The sequence below is a fragment of the Salvia hispanica genome, chromosome 6 (assembly GCF_023119035.1).
Source record: "Salvia hispanica cultivar TCC Black 2014 chromosome 6, UniMelb_Shisp_WGS_1.0, whole genome shotgun sequence".
In the NCBI taxonomy this organism is placed as follows: Eukaryota; Viridiplantae; Streptophyta; class Magnoliopsida; order Lamiales; family Lamiaceae; genus Salvia; species Salvia hispanica.
Window position 1 is genome coordinate 25,748,325 of NC_062970.1, and position 19,540 is coordinate 25,767,864.

Below are 19,540 nucleotides of genomic sequence, written 5' to 3' on the forward strand. Positions count from 1 at the left end.
TCACATCATGCCTCTTATCGCACCACCATTTTTGAATACCTTATGGCGCCCTGTACTCGCCACTTAAATTGTACGACTGCTTCTTAAGTGCAATTGCCTTGATGATATGGAAACATTGATCTTTTGATAACCTTGACGCAGCCGATTTTTGGTAACAATGTTGATTGACACTACTCTTTGCAATCCGTCTACGTGACGAACTTTTGATATCTTGTGCTTGGCCATATATTCTAAAACAATTGACCCATGAACCTTGTTATTCAACTATACCACGTGACTATTGTTAGAATCATGAGAATATTTTGTGTTGATAAATCAGAATGCCACCAAGACGCCATCGAGAACAAACTCCTCAACCGGAGGAAGAGGACAGCGTGTCACAACCCATTCCGCACCCTCCACCTCCTCCGCCTCCGCCGCCTCCGGTCGATCGAGAAATCGTGAAGCTATTCTTGGAGCAAAAGCCACCTGTGTTTGATGGATTGGGAGAACCGGCCAAGGCTGAATCTTGGATCCGGGCAATAGAGCGCATCTTCGCGATTTTGAGATGCAACGATAGAGAACGCATGAGTTGTGTGACCCATCAGCTGACTGAGGCAGCCGACTTTTGGTGGGATACTAGAACGAAGACTATGCCACGAGACCAAGTAGAGGCGATGACGTGGGAAGGTTTCAAGACGGAAATATACAACAAGTATGTGCCGAAGAGCTATCGGAAAGCAAAGGCATCTGAGTTTCACAATCTGACTCAAGGACGCATGACGGTGACCGAGTACGATCGAGCGCTCAACAGCATGACCCGGTACGCCCCCGATCAAGTCGACACCGACGAGAAGCTATCCGACAAGTTCCGTGAGGGACTAAAACCCGAGATAAGAATGTCGTTGGCCAGCCGAGGGAGACTCCCCTACACCGAAGCGTTAGCACTTGCGCTAGATATTGAGGCAGCAATGCCTAAGGAGAAAGCTAAGGAGAACACTACCTCGTCTTTACCCCCACCGCACTACTCCAGAGAGAAACGGAAGTGGGATGAGCCTAGAACTTCACACGATGGAAAACGGCACCAGTCGAGCCAGCATCGGTCCCAGTACGAAGGAGGGCAGCGTACGTCTAGCCAGAGAGGAGACTACCGACCGAGGGCACCACAATGCAATGTGTGCTCTAAGTACCATTTTGGAGAATGCCGGTACCAGAACGTGATCAAGTGTTACACTTGTGGAGGAAACGGTCACTTCTCTAGGGAGTGTCCGAGTAACAAGATAGGATCGGGATCGAGACGGAACGATCAGGGATCCCGTCAACCGGCGAGGACACCGCCGAATGAATTGGGAGGAAATCGCGACTCATCGTCGCGGCAACAACAACCTCACCGCCCCAGACTTCCTCCCCAAGCTAGAGCGTTCGCGCTGGAGCAGAAGAAGCCGAAGAAGGAACAAGAGGATCGTGGGAAAGAAAATTTGACAGGTATGGGCGAAATTCTCAACACCCCCGTTGTTGTGTTGTTTGATACGGGCGCATCGCACTCGTTTATATCTGAATTATGTGTGCACACTTTGAGCTTGCCTACTAGCAAATCTGAACGTAGAATGATGGTGTCCTCACCAGTAGGAGGAATGATAGAAATATCTAAAACGTGCTCGAACATAGAAATTGTTATGGGAGAACTTAAGATAGTTGCTCATGACTTGCGAGTCATAAAAATGGAGGATATCGATATAATCTTGGGAATGGACTGGTTGACAACGAACTTTGCGACGATTCGTTGTAAGGAGAGGCAGATATCTCTACAAGCTCCGGGAAGCGAACCCACCATATACCACGGAATCTCGATGAACCGGCGAACCGCCATCATATCCGCGCTTCAAGCGACCGCAATGATGAAAAAGGGGCGAACTGCCTATCTTGTCTACCTCCATGGAGAGGAGAAGGACGAGAAGAAGATGGAAGATGTCGCTGTCGTGCAAGAATTTCCAGACGTTTTTCCAGAAGTGTTACCTGGACCACCGCCAGATCGACAATTGGAGTTCACGATTGACCTTGAACCGGGAGCCGCACCCGTATCAAAGGCACCATATCGAATGGCGCCAAAAGAGTTGGAGGAACTAAAGATACAACTCCAAGAACTCATGGACTTAGGTTTCATTAGACCTAGTGTCTCGCCATGGGGCGCACCAGTACTTTTTGTAAAGAAGAAGGACGGATCAATGAGGATGTGCATCGATTATAGGGAGCTAAACAAGTTGACTCTTAAGAACAAGTATCCACTGCCAAGGATAGATGACTTGTTTGATCAACTTCGAGGAGCAGGAGTCTTTTCAAAAATGGACTTGAGGTCCGGATATCACCAACTACGAGTTCGAAGGGAGGATATACCGAAGACTGCATTTCGTACAAGATATGGCCACTACGAGTTCGTTGTGATGCCGTTTGGATTGACGAATGCCCCAGCGGTGTTCATGGATTTGATGAATCGAATATTCCATCCGTACTTGGATAAATTCGTTTTAGTCTTTATAGATGACGTGCTAGTCTACTCAAAGAACGAGAAGGAGCATGAAGAGCACCTACGAATCACGTTGGAGACGTTGAGGACCGAGAAGTTGTACGCCAAATTCAGCAAGTGTGAATTCTGGCTAAAGGAAGTGAATTTTCTAGGACACATTGTGTCGGCAGAAGGAATCCGAGTGGACCCCGCCAAGGTTGAGGCGGTACAACAATGGAAGTCGCCTTCAACACCAAACGAAATTCGGAGTTTCCTAGGATTGGCAGGATACTACCGAAGATTCATAGAAGGATTCTCTAAGATAGCGAGACCAATGACGCAACAACTTAAGAAGGGAGTCAAGGTGAATTGGACCCCAGAGTGTGAAGCGAGTTTTCAACTCTTGAAGGAAAAGTTGACAACCGCGCCAGTGTTAGCTGTGCCCGAGTCTGGAGTGAATTACGTAGTCTACACCGACGCTTCGAAGGTTGGACTAGGATGCGTATTGATGCAAAATAACAAAGTGATCGCCTACGCGTCATGACAATTAAGACCACACGAGTTGAATTACCCAACGCACGATTTGGAGTTAGCAGCAGTGGTACATGCCCTAAAGATTTGGAGGCATCATCTCTACGGAGTTAGATGTGAAATCTTTACGGACCACAAGAGCTTAAAGTATTTCTTCGAGCAGAGAGACTTGAATATGCGACAACGAAGATGGCTCGAGCTAGTGAAGGACTATGATTGTGGCATTAACTACCACCCCGGCAAAGCCAATGTAGTGGCAGATGCTTTGAGCCGTAGAGATCATTCGCAAATAGCTACCTTTCTAACGGAAGAGGAGAGCTTGATACGAGAATTTAGCAAAATGCGATTAGAAGTGATAAGAGCACCCGAAACAGTGGAAGAGCGAATTGCCACTTTGGTGGTTAAACCAGATCTGAAAACGAGAATCGTTGCAGCGCAACGGATGGATGCGGAACTAGAAGAAATCCGAATTGAAGTGAGAACCGGTGAATCCGGAAAATTTAGTGAGGAGTCCGACAACGCCCTCACCTTTGAAGGAAGGTTGTGCGTGCCAAACAACGAAGAACTTAAGAACGAGATCATGAGCGAAGCTCATGAAACTCCATACACTGCCCACCCTGGAAGCACGAAGATGTACCAAGACTTGAAAAAGTCCTTTTGGTGGAATGGCATGAAGAGAGATATTGCGGCATTTGTGGAACGTTGCTTAGCCTGCCAACAGGTGAAGGCATTACATCAACGACCACATGGAAAATTACAACCATTGGAGATACCCGAGTGGAAATGGGAGCACATCGCCATGGATTTTGTGACGGCCTTGCCAAAGACCCTAAATGGGAACACCGCAATCTGGGTGATTATAGATCGACTTACCAAGAGTGCGCATTTCATACCGATTCCGGTAACCCATGGATCGAGCAAGCTGGCTCGGATCTACATAAAGGAGATCGTGCGATTGCACGGAGTCCCAGTGACAATTACGTCCGATCATGACCCGAAGTTCACATCGAAATTTTGGATTAGTCTACAGCGCGAGCTTGGAACGCGATTGAATTTTAGCACGGCGTTTCACCCACAATCCAATGGGCAATCCGAGAGGACGATCCAAACTCTCGAGGATATGTTGAGAGCCGTGATTCTTGACCGCGGTGGAAGTTGGGAATCCGTACTACCGCTAATTGAATTTGCTTACAATAACAGCTTCCAAGCAACAATCAACATGGCGCCATATGAAGCCTTATACGGAAGAAAATGTAGATCGCCGCTCTACTGGGATGAAGTTGGAGAGCGACGGGTGCTAGGACCCGATGCAGTCGAAGAGATGGTTGAAGTCGTTCGACAAATTCGTGTGAGAATAAAGGAAGCCCAGGACAGACAAAAGTCATACGCTGACGTCCGACGAACCGACTTACAATTTCAAGCCGGTGATAAAGTTTTTCTTAAAGTGTCCCCGTCGAAAGGGATAACACGTTTTGGTGTTAAAGGAAAATTGAAACCACGTTTTATCGGGCCTTACGAAATTCTAGAGGGAATAGGACCCGTAGCCTATCGATTGGCGCTACCGCCAAGTCTTGGAAACGTGCACAACGTCTTTCACGTATCGCAGTTGCGAAAATATGTGTTCGATCCGAAGCACGTGATTCACTACGAAGAAGTCGCGTTGAATTCCGACTTGAGCTACGAAGAGAGACCCCAAATGATCTTGGACCGAAAGGTTCAGAATTTGAGAAATAAATCCATTGCTAGCGTGAAAGTACTATGGAGGAACCACGAATATGAAGAAGCCACGTGGGAGCTTGAAGACAAGATGATGGAACTGTACCCGGAACTTTTTCCATGAGGTACCAAATTTCGGGACGAAATTTCTTTTAAGGGTGGTGGAATGTAACGCCCCACTTTTTCAAACCCTAATTTTCGGGTTATAAAATTTTTGCATTAAATGCCTTAAATGCTATGATATGTGGATTATTTGATGAGTAATTAATTGCATGGTGTCTTTGTGACCTAATTGCGTATGAGAATTGAGATTGAGTTGAATAGTCAACTTGTTGAAATTATGACGTGGCTATTGAATAGTCAAAGATGGAAAAAATATGACGTGGCCGTTGAAAGGTCAATGCGTTGAGAAAAAATATGACGTGGCCGTTGAAAGGTCATTATTATTGGAGAAGGAATCCTATTTTTCTTGGATTTAATTATTTGTTTGGGATAATTATTCAAATTAAATTCAAAGTCCGATTATACTTTAATTCCACCTTGGAATTTTTGAAAACTCCACTTTGATTTTCTATGAGATTTTCGAAAATCTCATATATTGTGGGAGAAGGGATTATTTATTTATTTGATCTCTTATTTATTCTATTCCATGAATAAATATAAATATGCTAGAATATCTTACCATATCTTGCCAAATATAAGAAGATCTTGCCATATCCTAATTAAATTAGGATTTGATTTTGAATCCCTTTTGAAGAAGGCAAATCACGCCTATTCCTATTAAATTGGGGAGTTTAATTATTATTTTCTTGATCCGTGATATATTATTCTACTCCGTGAAATATTTGAATTTAATTATAGGCTAAATAAATAGCCTATAATTTTCGAAATCCTCCTATATCTCAACGGTTTTACACGCCAACTACTATATTCAAATCTCTCCATATCTTCTCAAATCTTTAATTTATTTAATTTAAGATATATTTTTGGCACTCTATAAATACATGGGAGATCCTAAACCCTAGCATCAGAAACCGACGCCTCCCCACTCCCAAAATTTTCGAAAATCACTCCCCCACTCTCTCCAAATTTTCTTCATCTTTTCTCCAAGATTTCTTCATCAATTGAGAAGAATTCAAGTTGAAATTCAAGAGTTTATTGAAGAATCAAGGCTATAACTTGTTTCTACCGATCGTTCTTTTGGAAAAGGTACTTTAATTTTTGATCTTCTCTTCTTCTACCGATTAATCGGTGTTCTTGAGTCCACATGCATTTAGTTTGAGTGAAGGGGAATTAAATTAATCGGTGAAATTTGGGATGCATGGATGTGTGTGTGTGTGTGTGGCCGTGTGTGTGTGCGTGCGCATGCCTCGGTGTGCGTGCACATGTGTGGTGTGCGTGTGCGTGTGTTGTGTGTGTAGAACACTCATGCGTGACACGATTTAATGGTGAATTTGGAGTTGTTAGTCGAATAAAAACGATATGCTAATCGTACTTCGATTTTTGAATGATGATATTAAAGATTTATCGATGGGAAAAAGGGAAACGTGGGAACATGCATGATTTGAGATCAATGTTCGAAACTGATTTGTGATACGCCTAATTTAAAGGTGATACTTCGCGCTCTCAGCGTGATAAACGAGGAGAAGAGGTGGGCTTTCTTTTAAAATAAGGACATTGTCCTAAACTGATATTGATGAGAATGAGATATGTGTTATCATGCCTTGATTTGTTTTGTCGTGTCTATCCCTCGTGGCTATGCCACTATTGATTTAATCGACGGATCCTTGTAGAGCCGCAAACTCTACTTGGGTTAGTATACACCAATGTTAGACCGAGTGTCAGCGTACGGGTTGGCCGGTCTAGTGACCTGGATTGCGGCCGCATTCCTTGTCATGTAGAATGAGGATATGGTAAACGTCGATGTGAAAAATGGTTGCGCGACCGTGATATTTGATAAAGAATATATTTTGGTGCCTCGGGTCTTTCTAAAGTTAAAACCCCGATGGACACTTGAAAATGGCATGATAATTACTAATGTTGATAAAACTGTTTTCGGCATGAGTCCACTGAGTATGTTTATAGTACTCAGCCCTGCATGTGTTTTCCCTATGTGCAGGTTGAGCGGTGACGAGCGGGTGGCGGTGTTGGGTAGGAAATAATATCATGATCTGTTGGAACTTTAAGTGTCGTTGTGTCTCCATACATAGCTTCACTTCTCTCTTGATCGCTTCCGCTATATTATGAAACTTGTGATCTTTTGGTTGGGTTAAACTCTTTTATTTCGTGGGAATATGTTAGATACAAAACAGATGAGATTACTTTGGAACTTTTGCTATTTTTGAGCATATTTGGTGATAGCCTTTTGTTGGATTTCATTGCTAAGGCATTATTTCTCTCCTACTTAATTGTTCATTAAATGCTTTGGTTAAATCCCTTTTTAAATGGAACCCTAGCCTATGATCTTTGATGCATTTAAGTCCGCCTAGTTAACGATCGCCGGAACGGTGGATCAATGATTTCTCCGGCAGATTCTTGGGCGTCAAGTGACCATGGCTGTGGCGAAGAACGAGAGAGTGGACAATGCTGAAGGACTGATCTTCTCGAGAGAATTCTAACTAAGTGTGGTGGTTGGACTTTTCTCGAACTCTACGAGACCAACTCTAAAGGCGAACTCCTTCTCTCTCTCCAAGTGGCTTCTTTTATAGGGAGGCTTGCCCTCGCTTTTAGGGTAGACTTCCTTCAAGTTTTGACTTTTATGCCCTTTTTAATGATCATCCCAGCTATCATTCTTCTCCATCTCGAGCCTTTTCTCTGGCATGCATCCTGGTCAGTATTGCACCCTTCTAGCGCCCTTTTTACTTGCGTGACCTAAATCGTCTCCTACTGACTTGGATCCTTTAATCCTGCACACTTGAGCAACTGTTTTGCAGATAATACATGCATTTCACGACATACTGACTAGTAACCAAGGCTTAGAATACGACTTATCAGAGCCTTTAGGAGTTACAAATCTAGGATTGACGCCTCTAATGTATGTGATCTTCTTTGTGCCGCATGGACAATATTTATGTGACTCGTTCTAGTGAAGTATGAATTGTGCTAGGATGTTGTAGTTGGAACTTGTATAAAACGTAGTAACTGTGAAAGCACATCCCTAAAATTCCCTTATCTCACCGATGCACTATTTTTTTGCACTAAATAAGTATATATAGTATAGCTAAAGGTCAGTACCGGATATCGAACACGGGGAAGGCAAACACAAAGTGTTTATCCTCTACTAGAACTCAATTATTATTTGGAAAACCGAAAGTTTTTGGGAAATTTTTGAAAACAGAAAACAATGGAAGGCAAATAACAACTAGATGCAAATAAATCACGAGATAAAATATAGAGATAAGGAAATTCCAGGGATGTGCGTTCACAGTTATGGTTATACAAATTCCAAACTACAATACCCAAACACAGTTATTACTTTGATAGGACGAGTCACCTAGCTTATGCTCATGCGATACAAACGTTGATTACAAGATTAGGGTTGTCAATCCTAACACGTAACTCCAAAAAACTCCTAAGACCCTTGAAAAGTCCCCACTCTCAATTAATAGTGTTGTTTTAAGGGAAGCTAACTGTAGCGTCAACTAAGTGAACCTAACTCGCTAGAACTCTCTCACAGTTATGAAGCAAGTTGTATTAAATCATACAAGATTGTGTCACTCAATCATGCAGCATCAGAATTACTTAGGAAAGAAACAAAGTAAAAACAAAACGGATATTAAATAGAAAACTGGAATTGTATAACCAAAGTCGTTACTAACACATCCCTAGAATCCTATGAGTTTAGTTACACATAATGGAATAAGCTAAACACATAGATTGAAGGGAAGACAATTTAAACATAAAACTAAAGCAAATAAAACCCGTAGGTTGAATCCTTGTCGTTCTTGATGTTCTTGAAATCCTTCTTCAACTCCTTGCACAATTGGTGAATTCTATGATTTAGGTTATGGGGTATATATAGGCTTGAGAAGGATTTTAATTTGGTAAAAAGTTTCCTCCAAGCATTAGGAAAGGTGTAATTTTCGTTCCCCATGGTAGAAGGAAAATATTTGGCTTCACAAGGTTATATTTTCAACCACCCTTCCCCTCGAGATCAGGTGCAATCCGGCCTTAGGCAGCCTTGAACTTCCGCCGCCCCCCTTTTCTTCCCCAGTCAGTATATCTTCTTGTCAGGATCACCCAATCCTAGGCCAAACACTGGGATCACTCAGTCACTCATTCCTCACAGGAGATGTTAGGACTGTCTTCTCTCAATGCTAAACCACAGATGTTTCGGACTCAGATCTCACATGCAGCTCCTGAAGGTCTTTAAGGCTTGTAATGGGGCTAGTGGTTTGTAATGTTTGGGGTAGTTGTCCCTAAGGCTCTAGGGTTCAAAAACTAACTACTTATTTGATGAGGGAGAACTGTGTGCATTCGGGCTTCTGGCTAGGGCTTCTTCTTCGGCTGGACAATTTCTGACATTGGCTTCCAACTGGTCAGTAGCTTCTTTGTGGCTTCGCCACCCTTATTCCTTCTTCCTCCTTTCTCTTTTTGTGGTCAAGTATCTGCGACCATTTTCTTCAATTTTCTTTTCTGTGGCTTTGCCACCCTTATTCCTTCTTCTATTTTTTTGGATCTGGAAATTTTCAGATCGATTTTCTCCTTCTTTCTTTGCTTTTCTTTTCTTCAGCTGGTTCCTTTTGTATGTCCTCCTGGGCAGTTGCTTCCTTGCCTTATGCCTTGCACGCACACAGTTCCAGTGGCTGATGGGTTATTTCGGGGTATAGATCAGGCTAGAAAATGGGGTTCTAAGGGTAGGGTTTTTTTTTTTTTTTTTTTTTTTATTTTTATTTTTTTTTATTTTTGGGGATTTTTTTTTCTACTACCCTTCAGGGTTTGCTACACGCGGTCACCTTGCCCTAGACATCATGTGGTAGCCTCTCTTCTTTTTTTTTCAGTGTTTAGTGGAAAGTAGTTCCACTTTGGGGTTTCTAACTCACCTTTTAAGAGGGCTTTCGTGTCTGACCTAAGGGATGGGTTTTTCCTTCATACTTGCATCATCTATACTGACTAGGGGTTACTGGAGGGGGTGGTTTCTGTTTTCCGGCATGCCTTATCTCCCTCAATTCCCCTCACCGTCAGTTCGAGGCAGTTGAGTTTTAAGCCCATTCATAAAACATAACACATAATTCCTAGACCTAAACAAACCCTAAAAAAAACTAACATGCACTGACTCAAATAACACATATATACATGTCATACTGGCCATTTGCTCCCCCCTCTCACTTCACAAGTGTCTGCCCCAGATACGGGCTGTGAAGTGAAAATTGGGAATGGCTAGTATGACAGACACACATTTATAACAAACACATATTATATCTAAAAACTTCTCACACTTAGACTATGCAATAGGCTAAGTGGGAGAGTTTCAGATATATTCCTAGATATATAAAACAAAACAGAATATTTTACAAACATGTTATATAAACATATAAACTCCTCACACTTAGACTACGCAGTAGGCTAAGTGTGAGTTAACATGCTTATGACAAAACACAAAGAAAAACATAAAAAACACATGCACCGAAGTAGCAAACCCTTTACTTCTCACACTTAGACTATTAAATAGGCTAAGTGTTATGAATGGGGTTTGCTAGCAATTAATACACATAATTCTACCTATTTAATAAAAGTAAGAAAACATAAACAAAAGAAAAACTTAAAAATTAAAAAGAAAACTAACTGGTCAGTTGGGGGTGGTTCGATCAGATGTTCCTCCTGCTCCTTCTTGGTGCAGGGGTCTGTGCAGGTGGGTCCGTTGGTTCTTCTTCAGTAGGTCCGGGTTGGTTGTCATCGTCCTCCTCTTGTTCATCACCTTCTTCTTCCTCAGGTCCGGTGGGTTCTTCTTCCTGTCCTCCATGTCCGCTTGTTCCAGCTCCAGTGCTTGCCTTTCCTCTTGCCAATTCCTTTAGGATGCTCTCCATTAGGGTTGTCAGCTTCGCCATCTCTGCCCGTGATTGTCTATTCTCCTCAGCCAGCTCAGTTACTGCCCTCTCCAGATTTTCTTGCCTCAGCCTTTGCGCTTGGTCGATCTGCCCAGGTTGCCCCTCCTGGCCTTGTTGTGCCCTTCCCCCAGGGGCTTCTCCCATTGGGTAGAACTGGGGTACTCCTTCTCTGTAGTATACCAAGTTGGTGCGGACGAAGAAGGGTATATCAAACAGGCCAGGAGCGTCGACCATGTACATCGGAGATAGGTCTTCTGCCTCTGTTATGATGATGTTGTTGCGCACGAAGGCTCCTAGTATGTGGCAGAGGGACAAGTTTCTAGCTGGGTAGGTGGCTATCAGGTGGCATTGGTAGGCTGTCCAAAATCCCAAGTGCAGTTTTCTTCCACGCTTAGCGCACCATACCAAGTACAATTCGGTCATGGACGTTCTTGCAGCTGAGTTACTCTGCCCCAGTAGGTTATAGCCTAAGTAGAGTTGCACCAATCTCAGCATGGAATTGTTGAAGTGGGTGGATCTGGATTTAGTGGAGGCGAACTGGCCAGCATCGGGGTGGGTTAGCTCCTCCCAGGCTTCCTGGGGCTCAAATTCTATGTGTCTCCTCGGTACCCCCCTCTCACGGCTTCTCCAGTCTGGTCCTATAGCCTCCTCCAGGCTACACATACCCAGTCGCACAGTCCACTCTATCAGACTCATGGACAGTTCTCCACCGAATATCCTAAAGGAAATTGACACCTCGTCTAGGTCCGTAGTGACTTGGAACCTAAACGTGGTGAAGAACTCCTTTGCTAATCTCACAGATATCTCCGGGTCCCTAATCTCTAACAGCCATTCAAAACCCAATGCTTCTATACTGGCCAGGAAGGAATCACGAACAGATAACTCATCCAAAGAGGGTATGTGGAGTACCTTTCCGCATTTGACCTGCTTGCTACTGTCTTCCTTGTCGTCAAATGCGTCTTGAAGCTTTTTGGTGTCGTAGTGCTTCATGTCCTCCATAAGCTCATCAGTGAGCTCTACCCTCCATCGTCGGTACACGATCCTCTCTACCGGAGGGTGGATTAGTTCCTGGTGGTTGTCGGGGAGCTGCTGCTCATGGTATTCTTCCCCTTCTAGAGAGATATCACTCTCCGAGTCAGACTCCTCGCTGGAAGTGTAGTCGCTGTCGCTTGATCTCCCTCTCTCTTCCGGCTCTCTGATCACTATGCTGGCATTGGTAGTGCGCTGTTTCTTCATGACTTGTTTCTTCTTGACAGGGGCTTTCCCCTTTCTCTTCCTTTCTTGGATGTACTTGGTTTCTTCGATTTCCATTGCCTCTGCTTCTTCGTCGGCTTGTGTTGAAACGTCCTCCTGGGTGGTAGGCTCGGTCACCACGCGGGTACTAGTATCACTTCTTGCTGCCTCCTCCCGACCTACTGACTCTGATGCGAGGTCCAGACCCTCAGCCACCTTGTCAGTATTCTCCTTCTGGTCAGTCGGCGTTGATGATACTGTCCCTGTTGCCATTTGGGTGTCCTCCTGGCTAGCTTTCGAGGGCTCCTCCCCAGGTTTTGTAGGAGTAGTCTTCTCGTCTTCACTCGAAACCTCCACTGCATCTGCTGCTGTGTTTGCTCCTGCCTTGTTGGACTTCCACTTTCCTAAGCATCTCTGTGACACTCTTTGGGGTTTCTGCCTTTCTGCCTTGGGGTCGTTTTTCAACACTAGCCTCCTCTTTACTGGCTTGGGTTTAGTTACCACTGAGGCTTCCTCTTGATGTGTGTCTGGCTCTTGCCTCTCCTCCTCAAGTTGTTCGGCCTTTTCCGGTTGTTCGTCTGTCTTCTCCTCCACTGATTGGTGGACTACCCCTTCCGACTTTTCCGCTTCCGTTGTTGCTTCCCCCCTCCCTACTGCCTGGGATGCGAGGTCCAGTACCTCAGCCACCCCTTCAGGGTTTACCACGATCCTATCTCCCTTGCCCAAAACCGCTTGGAATTCATCATCCGTCATTAACCCTTGCTTTCTGGCCATTTCGTTCAGATCTATCTCCTCCCTCTCTGCTTCATCGATTTTGGCCTCAGTGGCCATTATCTCCTCTGCTTCACCTTTCTCGCTCTCGCTTGCTCTCCCTCCACTCTCCTTTTCCTCTGTTTCTCCCCAGTTGGGATCTTGATAGGCGGAAAGAGGGCTGACGTCGAGCGGCTCTGTTTGTTGGTGTATGGGAGAAGGGTGGGAGGGTTCTGATTGTGCAGTTACTGTTGGGGAAGTCTTTTCGGATGTCGGAATTGAGGTTTTTGGGGTGGTGGTGGGTGGGTTTTCTGTGGTTGCAGTTGGGGTAGGGTTTGATGTCGCCGGCATTCCTCCGGTCAGGCTAAATCCGGCCAGGGTCGCTGTCCAATCTTTGTTGGGGTCTTGTTGCCTTAGATACGCTGCCAGTGCGTCTAAAGGAACCATCGCCGGAATTTGTGTCGTCGGCGGTGGCTGTGATCGTTGTGGGCTTGGCGGCTGCGACTCGGCTGTTGCTTGGACTTCTGGCGGGTCTTCGCCGGTGGTAGATGCTGGGTTGTTGGTTGCCTTTCTCTTTGCCATGGCTGTACCGGTGGTGGTTCACGGTGGTGGTTCACGGTGGTTTTCGTAGTGGGTGGTAGTTTTCGGAGTGGGATGGCGGTTGTGGGTGAGAGAATGCAGGTAAGGGTTTGTAAAGTGAAGGGGAGTAGGCGGTTGGGTGTTTTATAGAGGGGTGGGTAGTTGAGGGTTTTGACCGGTGGTAGGCGGTTGCCAGGTTGCGACGCTTCGTGTGGAAGGCGGTTGGGAGTTCTCGCAGCTGATTGGACGTTGCCTGTCACGTCCCTGCTCCACGCGCCCTCCCAGTCTCTGCACTCGCCTGCAAAGCTGCAACACCCCAAAATTCAAACTTCACTCATCCCCCCTCTTCCAATTAGCTAGAAATAGAAATAAAGCAAATAAATGGCTCTTTAATATAATTCAGAGTTTCACCCAAGTGGTATCCTCGTGGTCAGTACGAACTCCAAATTAATATTTAAGATCCGAAAAATCTTTTTGTTGTTTTTCCTTCTTAACTTAAATCAAATTACTAAATATTTACACTATTTACATCATTACTAAGGGTATTTGAAGTTTTACCTGGTCAGTAAGTACAAATCATATGACGTTGACCAGGTGGAACTCCAAACCCCTTTTCTACTGGTCATTTAGACGCTATTAAAGTGTAGTGGAATTTCTTCCACTACACACATCTCTTCATTTTCCCTATATATTTTTAATCTATGTCCATTAACGACAAAAGGTTCAGAGTTAGGGATACTCCCTGAAATCTCGACCGCTCCATTAGCACGTAGTGCAGTGATAATGTAAGGTCCTGCCCATTTGGACTTGAGCTTCCCAGGCATTAGCTTCAATCTTGACTGGAAGAGTAGTACTTTCTGACCAACTTGGAGATCCTTGGTTCTCAGATTTTTGTCGTGCCACATCTTTGTTTTCTCCTTGTACCACATGGCTGAGTCGAACGACTCCAATCTGAGTTCTTCCAGCTCTTGTAGTTGTAGCTTCCTTTCCTCTTCACAGGCCTTAGCATCCACGTTAACCTGCTGAACTGCCCAGTATGCTCGGTGTTCAATTCCCACTGGCAAGTGACACATCTTCCCAAAGACGATGCGATAGGGGGACATCCCGATAGGAGTTTTGTAGGCTGTGCGATATGCCCACAGAGCATCTTCCAACCTTGTGCTCCAATCTTTTCTGGAGGGGTTGACTGTCTTCTCTAAAATGCTCTTTATTTCCCTGTTTGAGATCTCTGCTTGCCCGTTGGCTTGAGGGTGGTAAGGACTGGATAGGCGGTGATGAACTCCGTACTTCTTCATCAATGCTTCGACCGTTCGGTTGCAGAAGTGAGTCCCTTGATCGGAGATGATTGCCCTTGGTATCCCAAATCGGCTGAATATATGACTCTTGAGGAACTTGGTGACTTCTTTAGATTCACAAGTGCTTGTGGCCTTGGCTTCTATCCACTTTGATACATAGTCAACTGCCACCAGGATGTAGGAGTTCCCATAAGATGAGGGAAAAGGACCCATGAAGTCCATACCCCAGATGTCGAACACCTCACAAACTATTACTGGAACTTGCGGCATTTCATCCCTCGCGGAGATCCCACCGGTCAGTTGGCAACGGTCACAGCCCTTGCAGAACTCGTATGCATCTCTATTCAGGGTTGGCCAGTAGAATCCGCTATCTAGCACCTTTCTGGCAGTCTTCCTTGGCCCGAAATGTCCTCCACATGCCAAGGAGTGGCAGTGTGTTAGTACATCCCGTTGCTCCCAGTCAGGAACACATCTCCTAATGACCTGGTCTGTTCCTGCCTTCCACAAGTATGGGTCGTCCCAGAAATAGTACTTTGCTTCGCTCTTGATCTTCATCCTCTGAGCCTTTGTCACGTTTGGCACCATTGGTAGCTCTCCCGTCACTAGGTAGTTTGCCAAGTCCGCATACCAGGGTTCCTGTCCTACTTTCTCCTTGCCCTTGGTTGTTACGTCCTGACCAGTAAGTCTCATCACTTCTTCCCAATCGATCTTCCTTGCGGAGAAAATCACTTCACATAAATGCTCCTCCGGGAATCGATCTCTCACATCCTCACTGTTCCCTTCTTGTATTATTCTGCTCAAGTGGTCCGCTACTTTGTTTTCAACTCCCTTTTTGTCTTCTACCTCCCAATCGAATTCTTGTAAAAGCAGCACCCATCTGATCAGTCGGGGTTTTGACTCCTTCTTCGCAATGAGATACTTAATCGCCGCATGATCAGTATAGACGATGACTCTGGATCCCAGTAGGTACTGCCTGAACTTTTCGAATGAATAGACAACCGCCAACATCTCCTTCTCGGTGGTGTCATAATTCCGTTGGGCTTGATTCAAGGTCTTAGATGCATAGAATATCACGTACCTTTTCCCATCGATCTTCTGACCCAGTACGGCCCCCACTGCATAGTCACTAGCATCGCACATCACCTCGAAGGGGTGATCCCAGTTAGGAGCCTGAATAATCGGTGCAGAAATCAATTTTTCCTTAAGGAGGTTGAAAGCAGCCTTGCAATGCTCGTCGAAAACGAACTCCACCTCGTTCTGGAGAAGTCTGGTAAGGGGTTGGGCAATCTTGGCGAAATCCTTGATAAATCTCCGATAAAATCCAGCATGGCCAAGAAAACCTCTTATTCCTTTCTGATCAGTAGGGAAGGGTAGTTTGGATATGACATCCACTTTAGCTTGATCCACCTGGATCCCCTTTTCTGACACCACGTGTCCTAAGACAATTCCTTCTGTAACCATAAAGTGGCATTTCTCAAAATTTAAAACCAGACTCTTTGCTTGGCACCTTTCTAGTACCACATCCAAATGTTGCAAGCACGAGTCGAAAGAGTCTCCATAGACAGTGAAATCATCCATAAAGATCTCTATACAATCTTCAATCAAATCCGAGAATATGCTCATCATGCACCGTTGGAAGGTACCGGGGGCGTTGCATAGGCCAAATGGCATACGCCTATACGCATAGGTTCCAAACGGGCAGGTGAACGTGGTCTTATCCTGGTCCTCCGGGTCCACGTAGATTTGAAAGTAACCACTGTACCCATCCAAAAAGCAGAAGTACTTCCTCCCAGCCAGTCGCTCCAGCATTTGATCGATGAATGGCAGGGGGAAATGGTCCTTCCTGGTTGCAGTGTTCAGCTTTCGGTAATCTATACACATTCGCCACCCAGTAACTAGTCTGGTGGGCACTAGCTCATTCCTCTCATTCTTAACCACCTGGATCCCTGATTTCTTGGGGACCATATGGATTGGGCTGACCCATTCACTATCTGGTACCGAGTATATAATGCCCAGTGAGAGTAACTTCAAGATTTCCTTCAGTATCTCTTCCCGCATGTTTGGGTTCACCTTTCTTTGAGAATCTCTATGCGCCTTGGCTCCATCCTCCAGCCTAATGTGGTGCATGCAGACGTCCGGGCTTATACCTACCAGGTCCGTAAGGCTCCATCCAATAGCCTTCTTGTTTTTGCTCAGCACAGTTAGTAGTCTTGCCTCTTGCTCTTCAGTCAGCCCGCTATTGATGATTACAGGGAACGAGTCTTCCTCCCCAAGGTAGGCATACTTAAGGTTCGCTGGCAACTTTTTCAACTCCACTTGCGGGGGTAGTGTGTCCGTGGGTAGAGGGTTCTTCTTTGAATCCTCCTCTTGCTCTTGTTCAGCATCTGATTTTTCCTCCATACTGGCCGGTAGCACGGCCCCTACGGATCCTGCTAGTTCTGACTTCTGACAAAATTCCGTAATTGCTTCTTCGATCTCCTCGTCAGTCAACCCTCGGCTACTGATCAGATCACACCATGCAGCTGCTTCCACATCAGCCTGGGCATACACATCCAAGGCTTGGAGCTTTTCCTGCAATAATTCGGTCTCAAGAAATTCTTGGACTAAGGGGTCAATTACATCAACATAACATAGATTTTCAGAATCTATTGGTTTTTTCATGGCTTCATTGATGTCAAAGACAAATTTCTCACCATTAAAGTCAATGCAGATTGTCCCCTCAGCCATATCCACAATTGTCTTAGCCGTTCTTAAAAATGGTCTTCCTAACAATATCCCGCTAGACTCCCTAGCTTCTGGTTCACTCATTTTAATGACATAAAAATCAGCGGGATAAGTAAAGTTTTGTATCCTGACCAACACATTTTCTAACACACCCTCAGGATTTATACATGACCTATCAGCCAGTTGGATCAACACCCTAGTATTTGACAATTTTACCCCCTTTAACCGATTATAAATGGATAACGGCATAACATTGATAGATGCTCCTAAATCACACATTGCATGCTCGATTTTCACATCTCCAATTGTTATGGGTAAAGTAAACATACCTGGGTCGGCTCTCTTGGGTGGTAGTTTCTCCTGTACAATGGCTGACGCTATTCCTTCCACCATGATTTTTCCATCCTCCTGGGCCTTTCCGGCTATAAACTCCTTTATAAACTTCCCCAGAGGGGGCAGTCTCACGGCTTGGAGGAATGGTATGGTGACATCCAGCTTTCCAAAGATCGACATGAAATCCACAGGGTTTTCCTTCTTCCTTTTCGTCACAAACCGGTATGGAAACGGTTTTTCTCCCTTAGCCTCTCCAGTTAGTCCTTGTGGACTTTCCCTTGGTTCCTCCTGGGTTTGAGGTTCCGATGCGGGCATTGCTCCTTCCGGTTGCTCATTTCCAGGTTGTGTTTCTCCCTCCTTTCCTTCCACAGTAGGCTTCTCGTTTAGAAAAAACGGATCCTCCATCTGAGGCAGAGGCCTCTTGAGTTCTTCTGCTGAGATGGTGTCGCTCAGCACCCTTTCTCTACTAGACTCCCCAGCAGGGTCATTGAGTTGAGGTCCATTGTAGGCTGTCCCGGACCGCAGTGTAATCTTACTCACATTTGCCTTTTCAGGTACATGGACTGTAGATGGGAGTTTCCCTGAGTTCCCTTTCATTTCGCCCACCGAGTTAGCGAGCTGGGCCAACTGCCTGTTCATCATATCCATATTTGCCCTATGCTCCTTCTGGGCACTTTGCATTCCTTGCATTGTTTCATTACTGGACTGCAAGTCGCTTTTAATGCTCTGCTGCGAAGCAAGCATCTCTCCCATCATGTCCTCCATAGACCTCCTCGACCTGTTTGGGTGATGGAATTGGTTCGAGCCCTGGTGCTGGTTATACTGGGGTGGTGGGTTTGACTGGTAGCCCGAGAAATTTTGTTGGTTTTGGTTCTGTGGGTACTGGTTATACTGGGCAGGAGGGTTGTACTGGTCGTGGTTGTGCTGGTACTGATTTTGGTTTTGGTTGTGGGTGTTATGTTGAGGCCCTGGGTTAAATTGGTTCTGGTTTTGGTTCTGGTTGTTTCGCTGATGGGGTGGCACATAGGCAGGGTTCGGGTTCTGGTTTTGAGGGTTTTGGTTCTGAGGATGCTGATTTCTTCCTGCCCAGTTAGACTGGTAGTCAGGGTTTGTTGGGCCACGGTTGGAATTTTGGTTCGGGTGGGGGTTGGGTTGATTTGGAGCCTGATTTTGGTTCTGATTCTGATTTCCATCTCCCCATCGGAAATTTTGGTGGTCCCTCCACGGTGCATCCCTCTGCCTTCCCGGAATCCAATTGCCGTTGGAATTGTAGTATCCTGCGGCATTTGCTTGCTCCACATCCAGCGAGTTGTCCGGCTGATCATATGGTAGTTCTGGGGCCTCTTTGCCTCCAGTCGGAGAAGGTGGTGGAGTGTTCTGCTTGATTGCAGTCAGCAATTCCTTCTTTAATTCCTCCATCTTCAAATCCATCCGCTCCTCCTGGTCAGTAGCCGAAGCACTTGCTACCCTTTCTCTGCTGTACCCATCCCTTGCGTTGTCGTACGTCTTCTTCGCATTCAACAGCTTGCGTAACACCTTTTTGGCTTCACTGACTCTCAACTGGGTGAAATCGCCTCCAGATGATGAATTCGCCAGATCCTTGGTTTCCTTGTTCATCCCCTCATAGAAAGTGTGGTGCACCTCTATCTCCTTCATGCGATGGTTGGGGCATGACTCCAGAAGACTCATGTACTTCTCCCAGTACTCGCTCAGGGTTTCATCATATTCTTGCCTTATGCACGATATTTTCCTCTTCAATGCACTTGTCTTTGAAGACGGGAAAAACTCGGCTAGGAAAACTGACTTGAAATCGGCCCATGTATTGATAGAGTGAACCAAGTGTTGGCCTC

General features: G+C 45.4%; 1 protein-coding gene across 1 annotated transcript; it reads left to right on the top strand.

Moving 5' to 3' along the window:
• Positions 1 to 2,204: 2,204 nt before the first annotated feature.
• On the top strand, positions 2,205 to 4,841 carry LOC125195021 (the record flags this gene model as incomplete). The annotated part of the gene is made up of 3 exons (XM_048093228.1): positions 2,205 to 2,930; positions 3,252 to 3,330; positions 4,144 to 4,841. Coding segments are annotated over exons 1-3 (1,503 nt in total), but the record flags the coding sequence as incomplete, so codon positions are not given.
• Between the last annotated feature and the right edge of the window lie 14,699 nt (positions 4,842 to 19,540).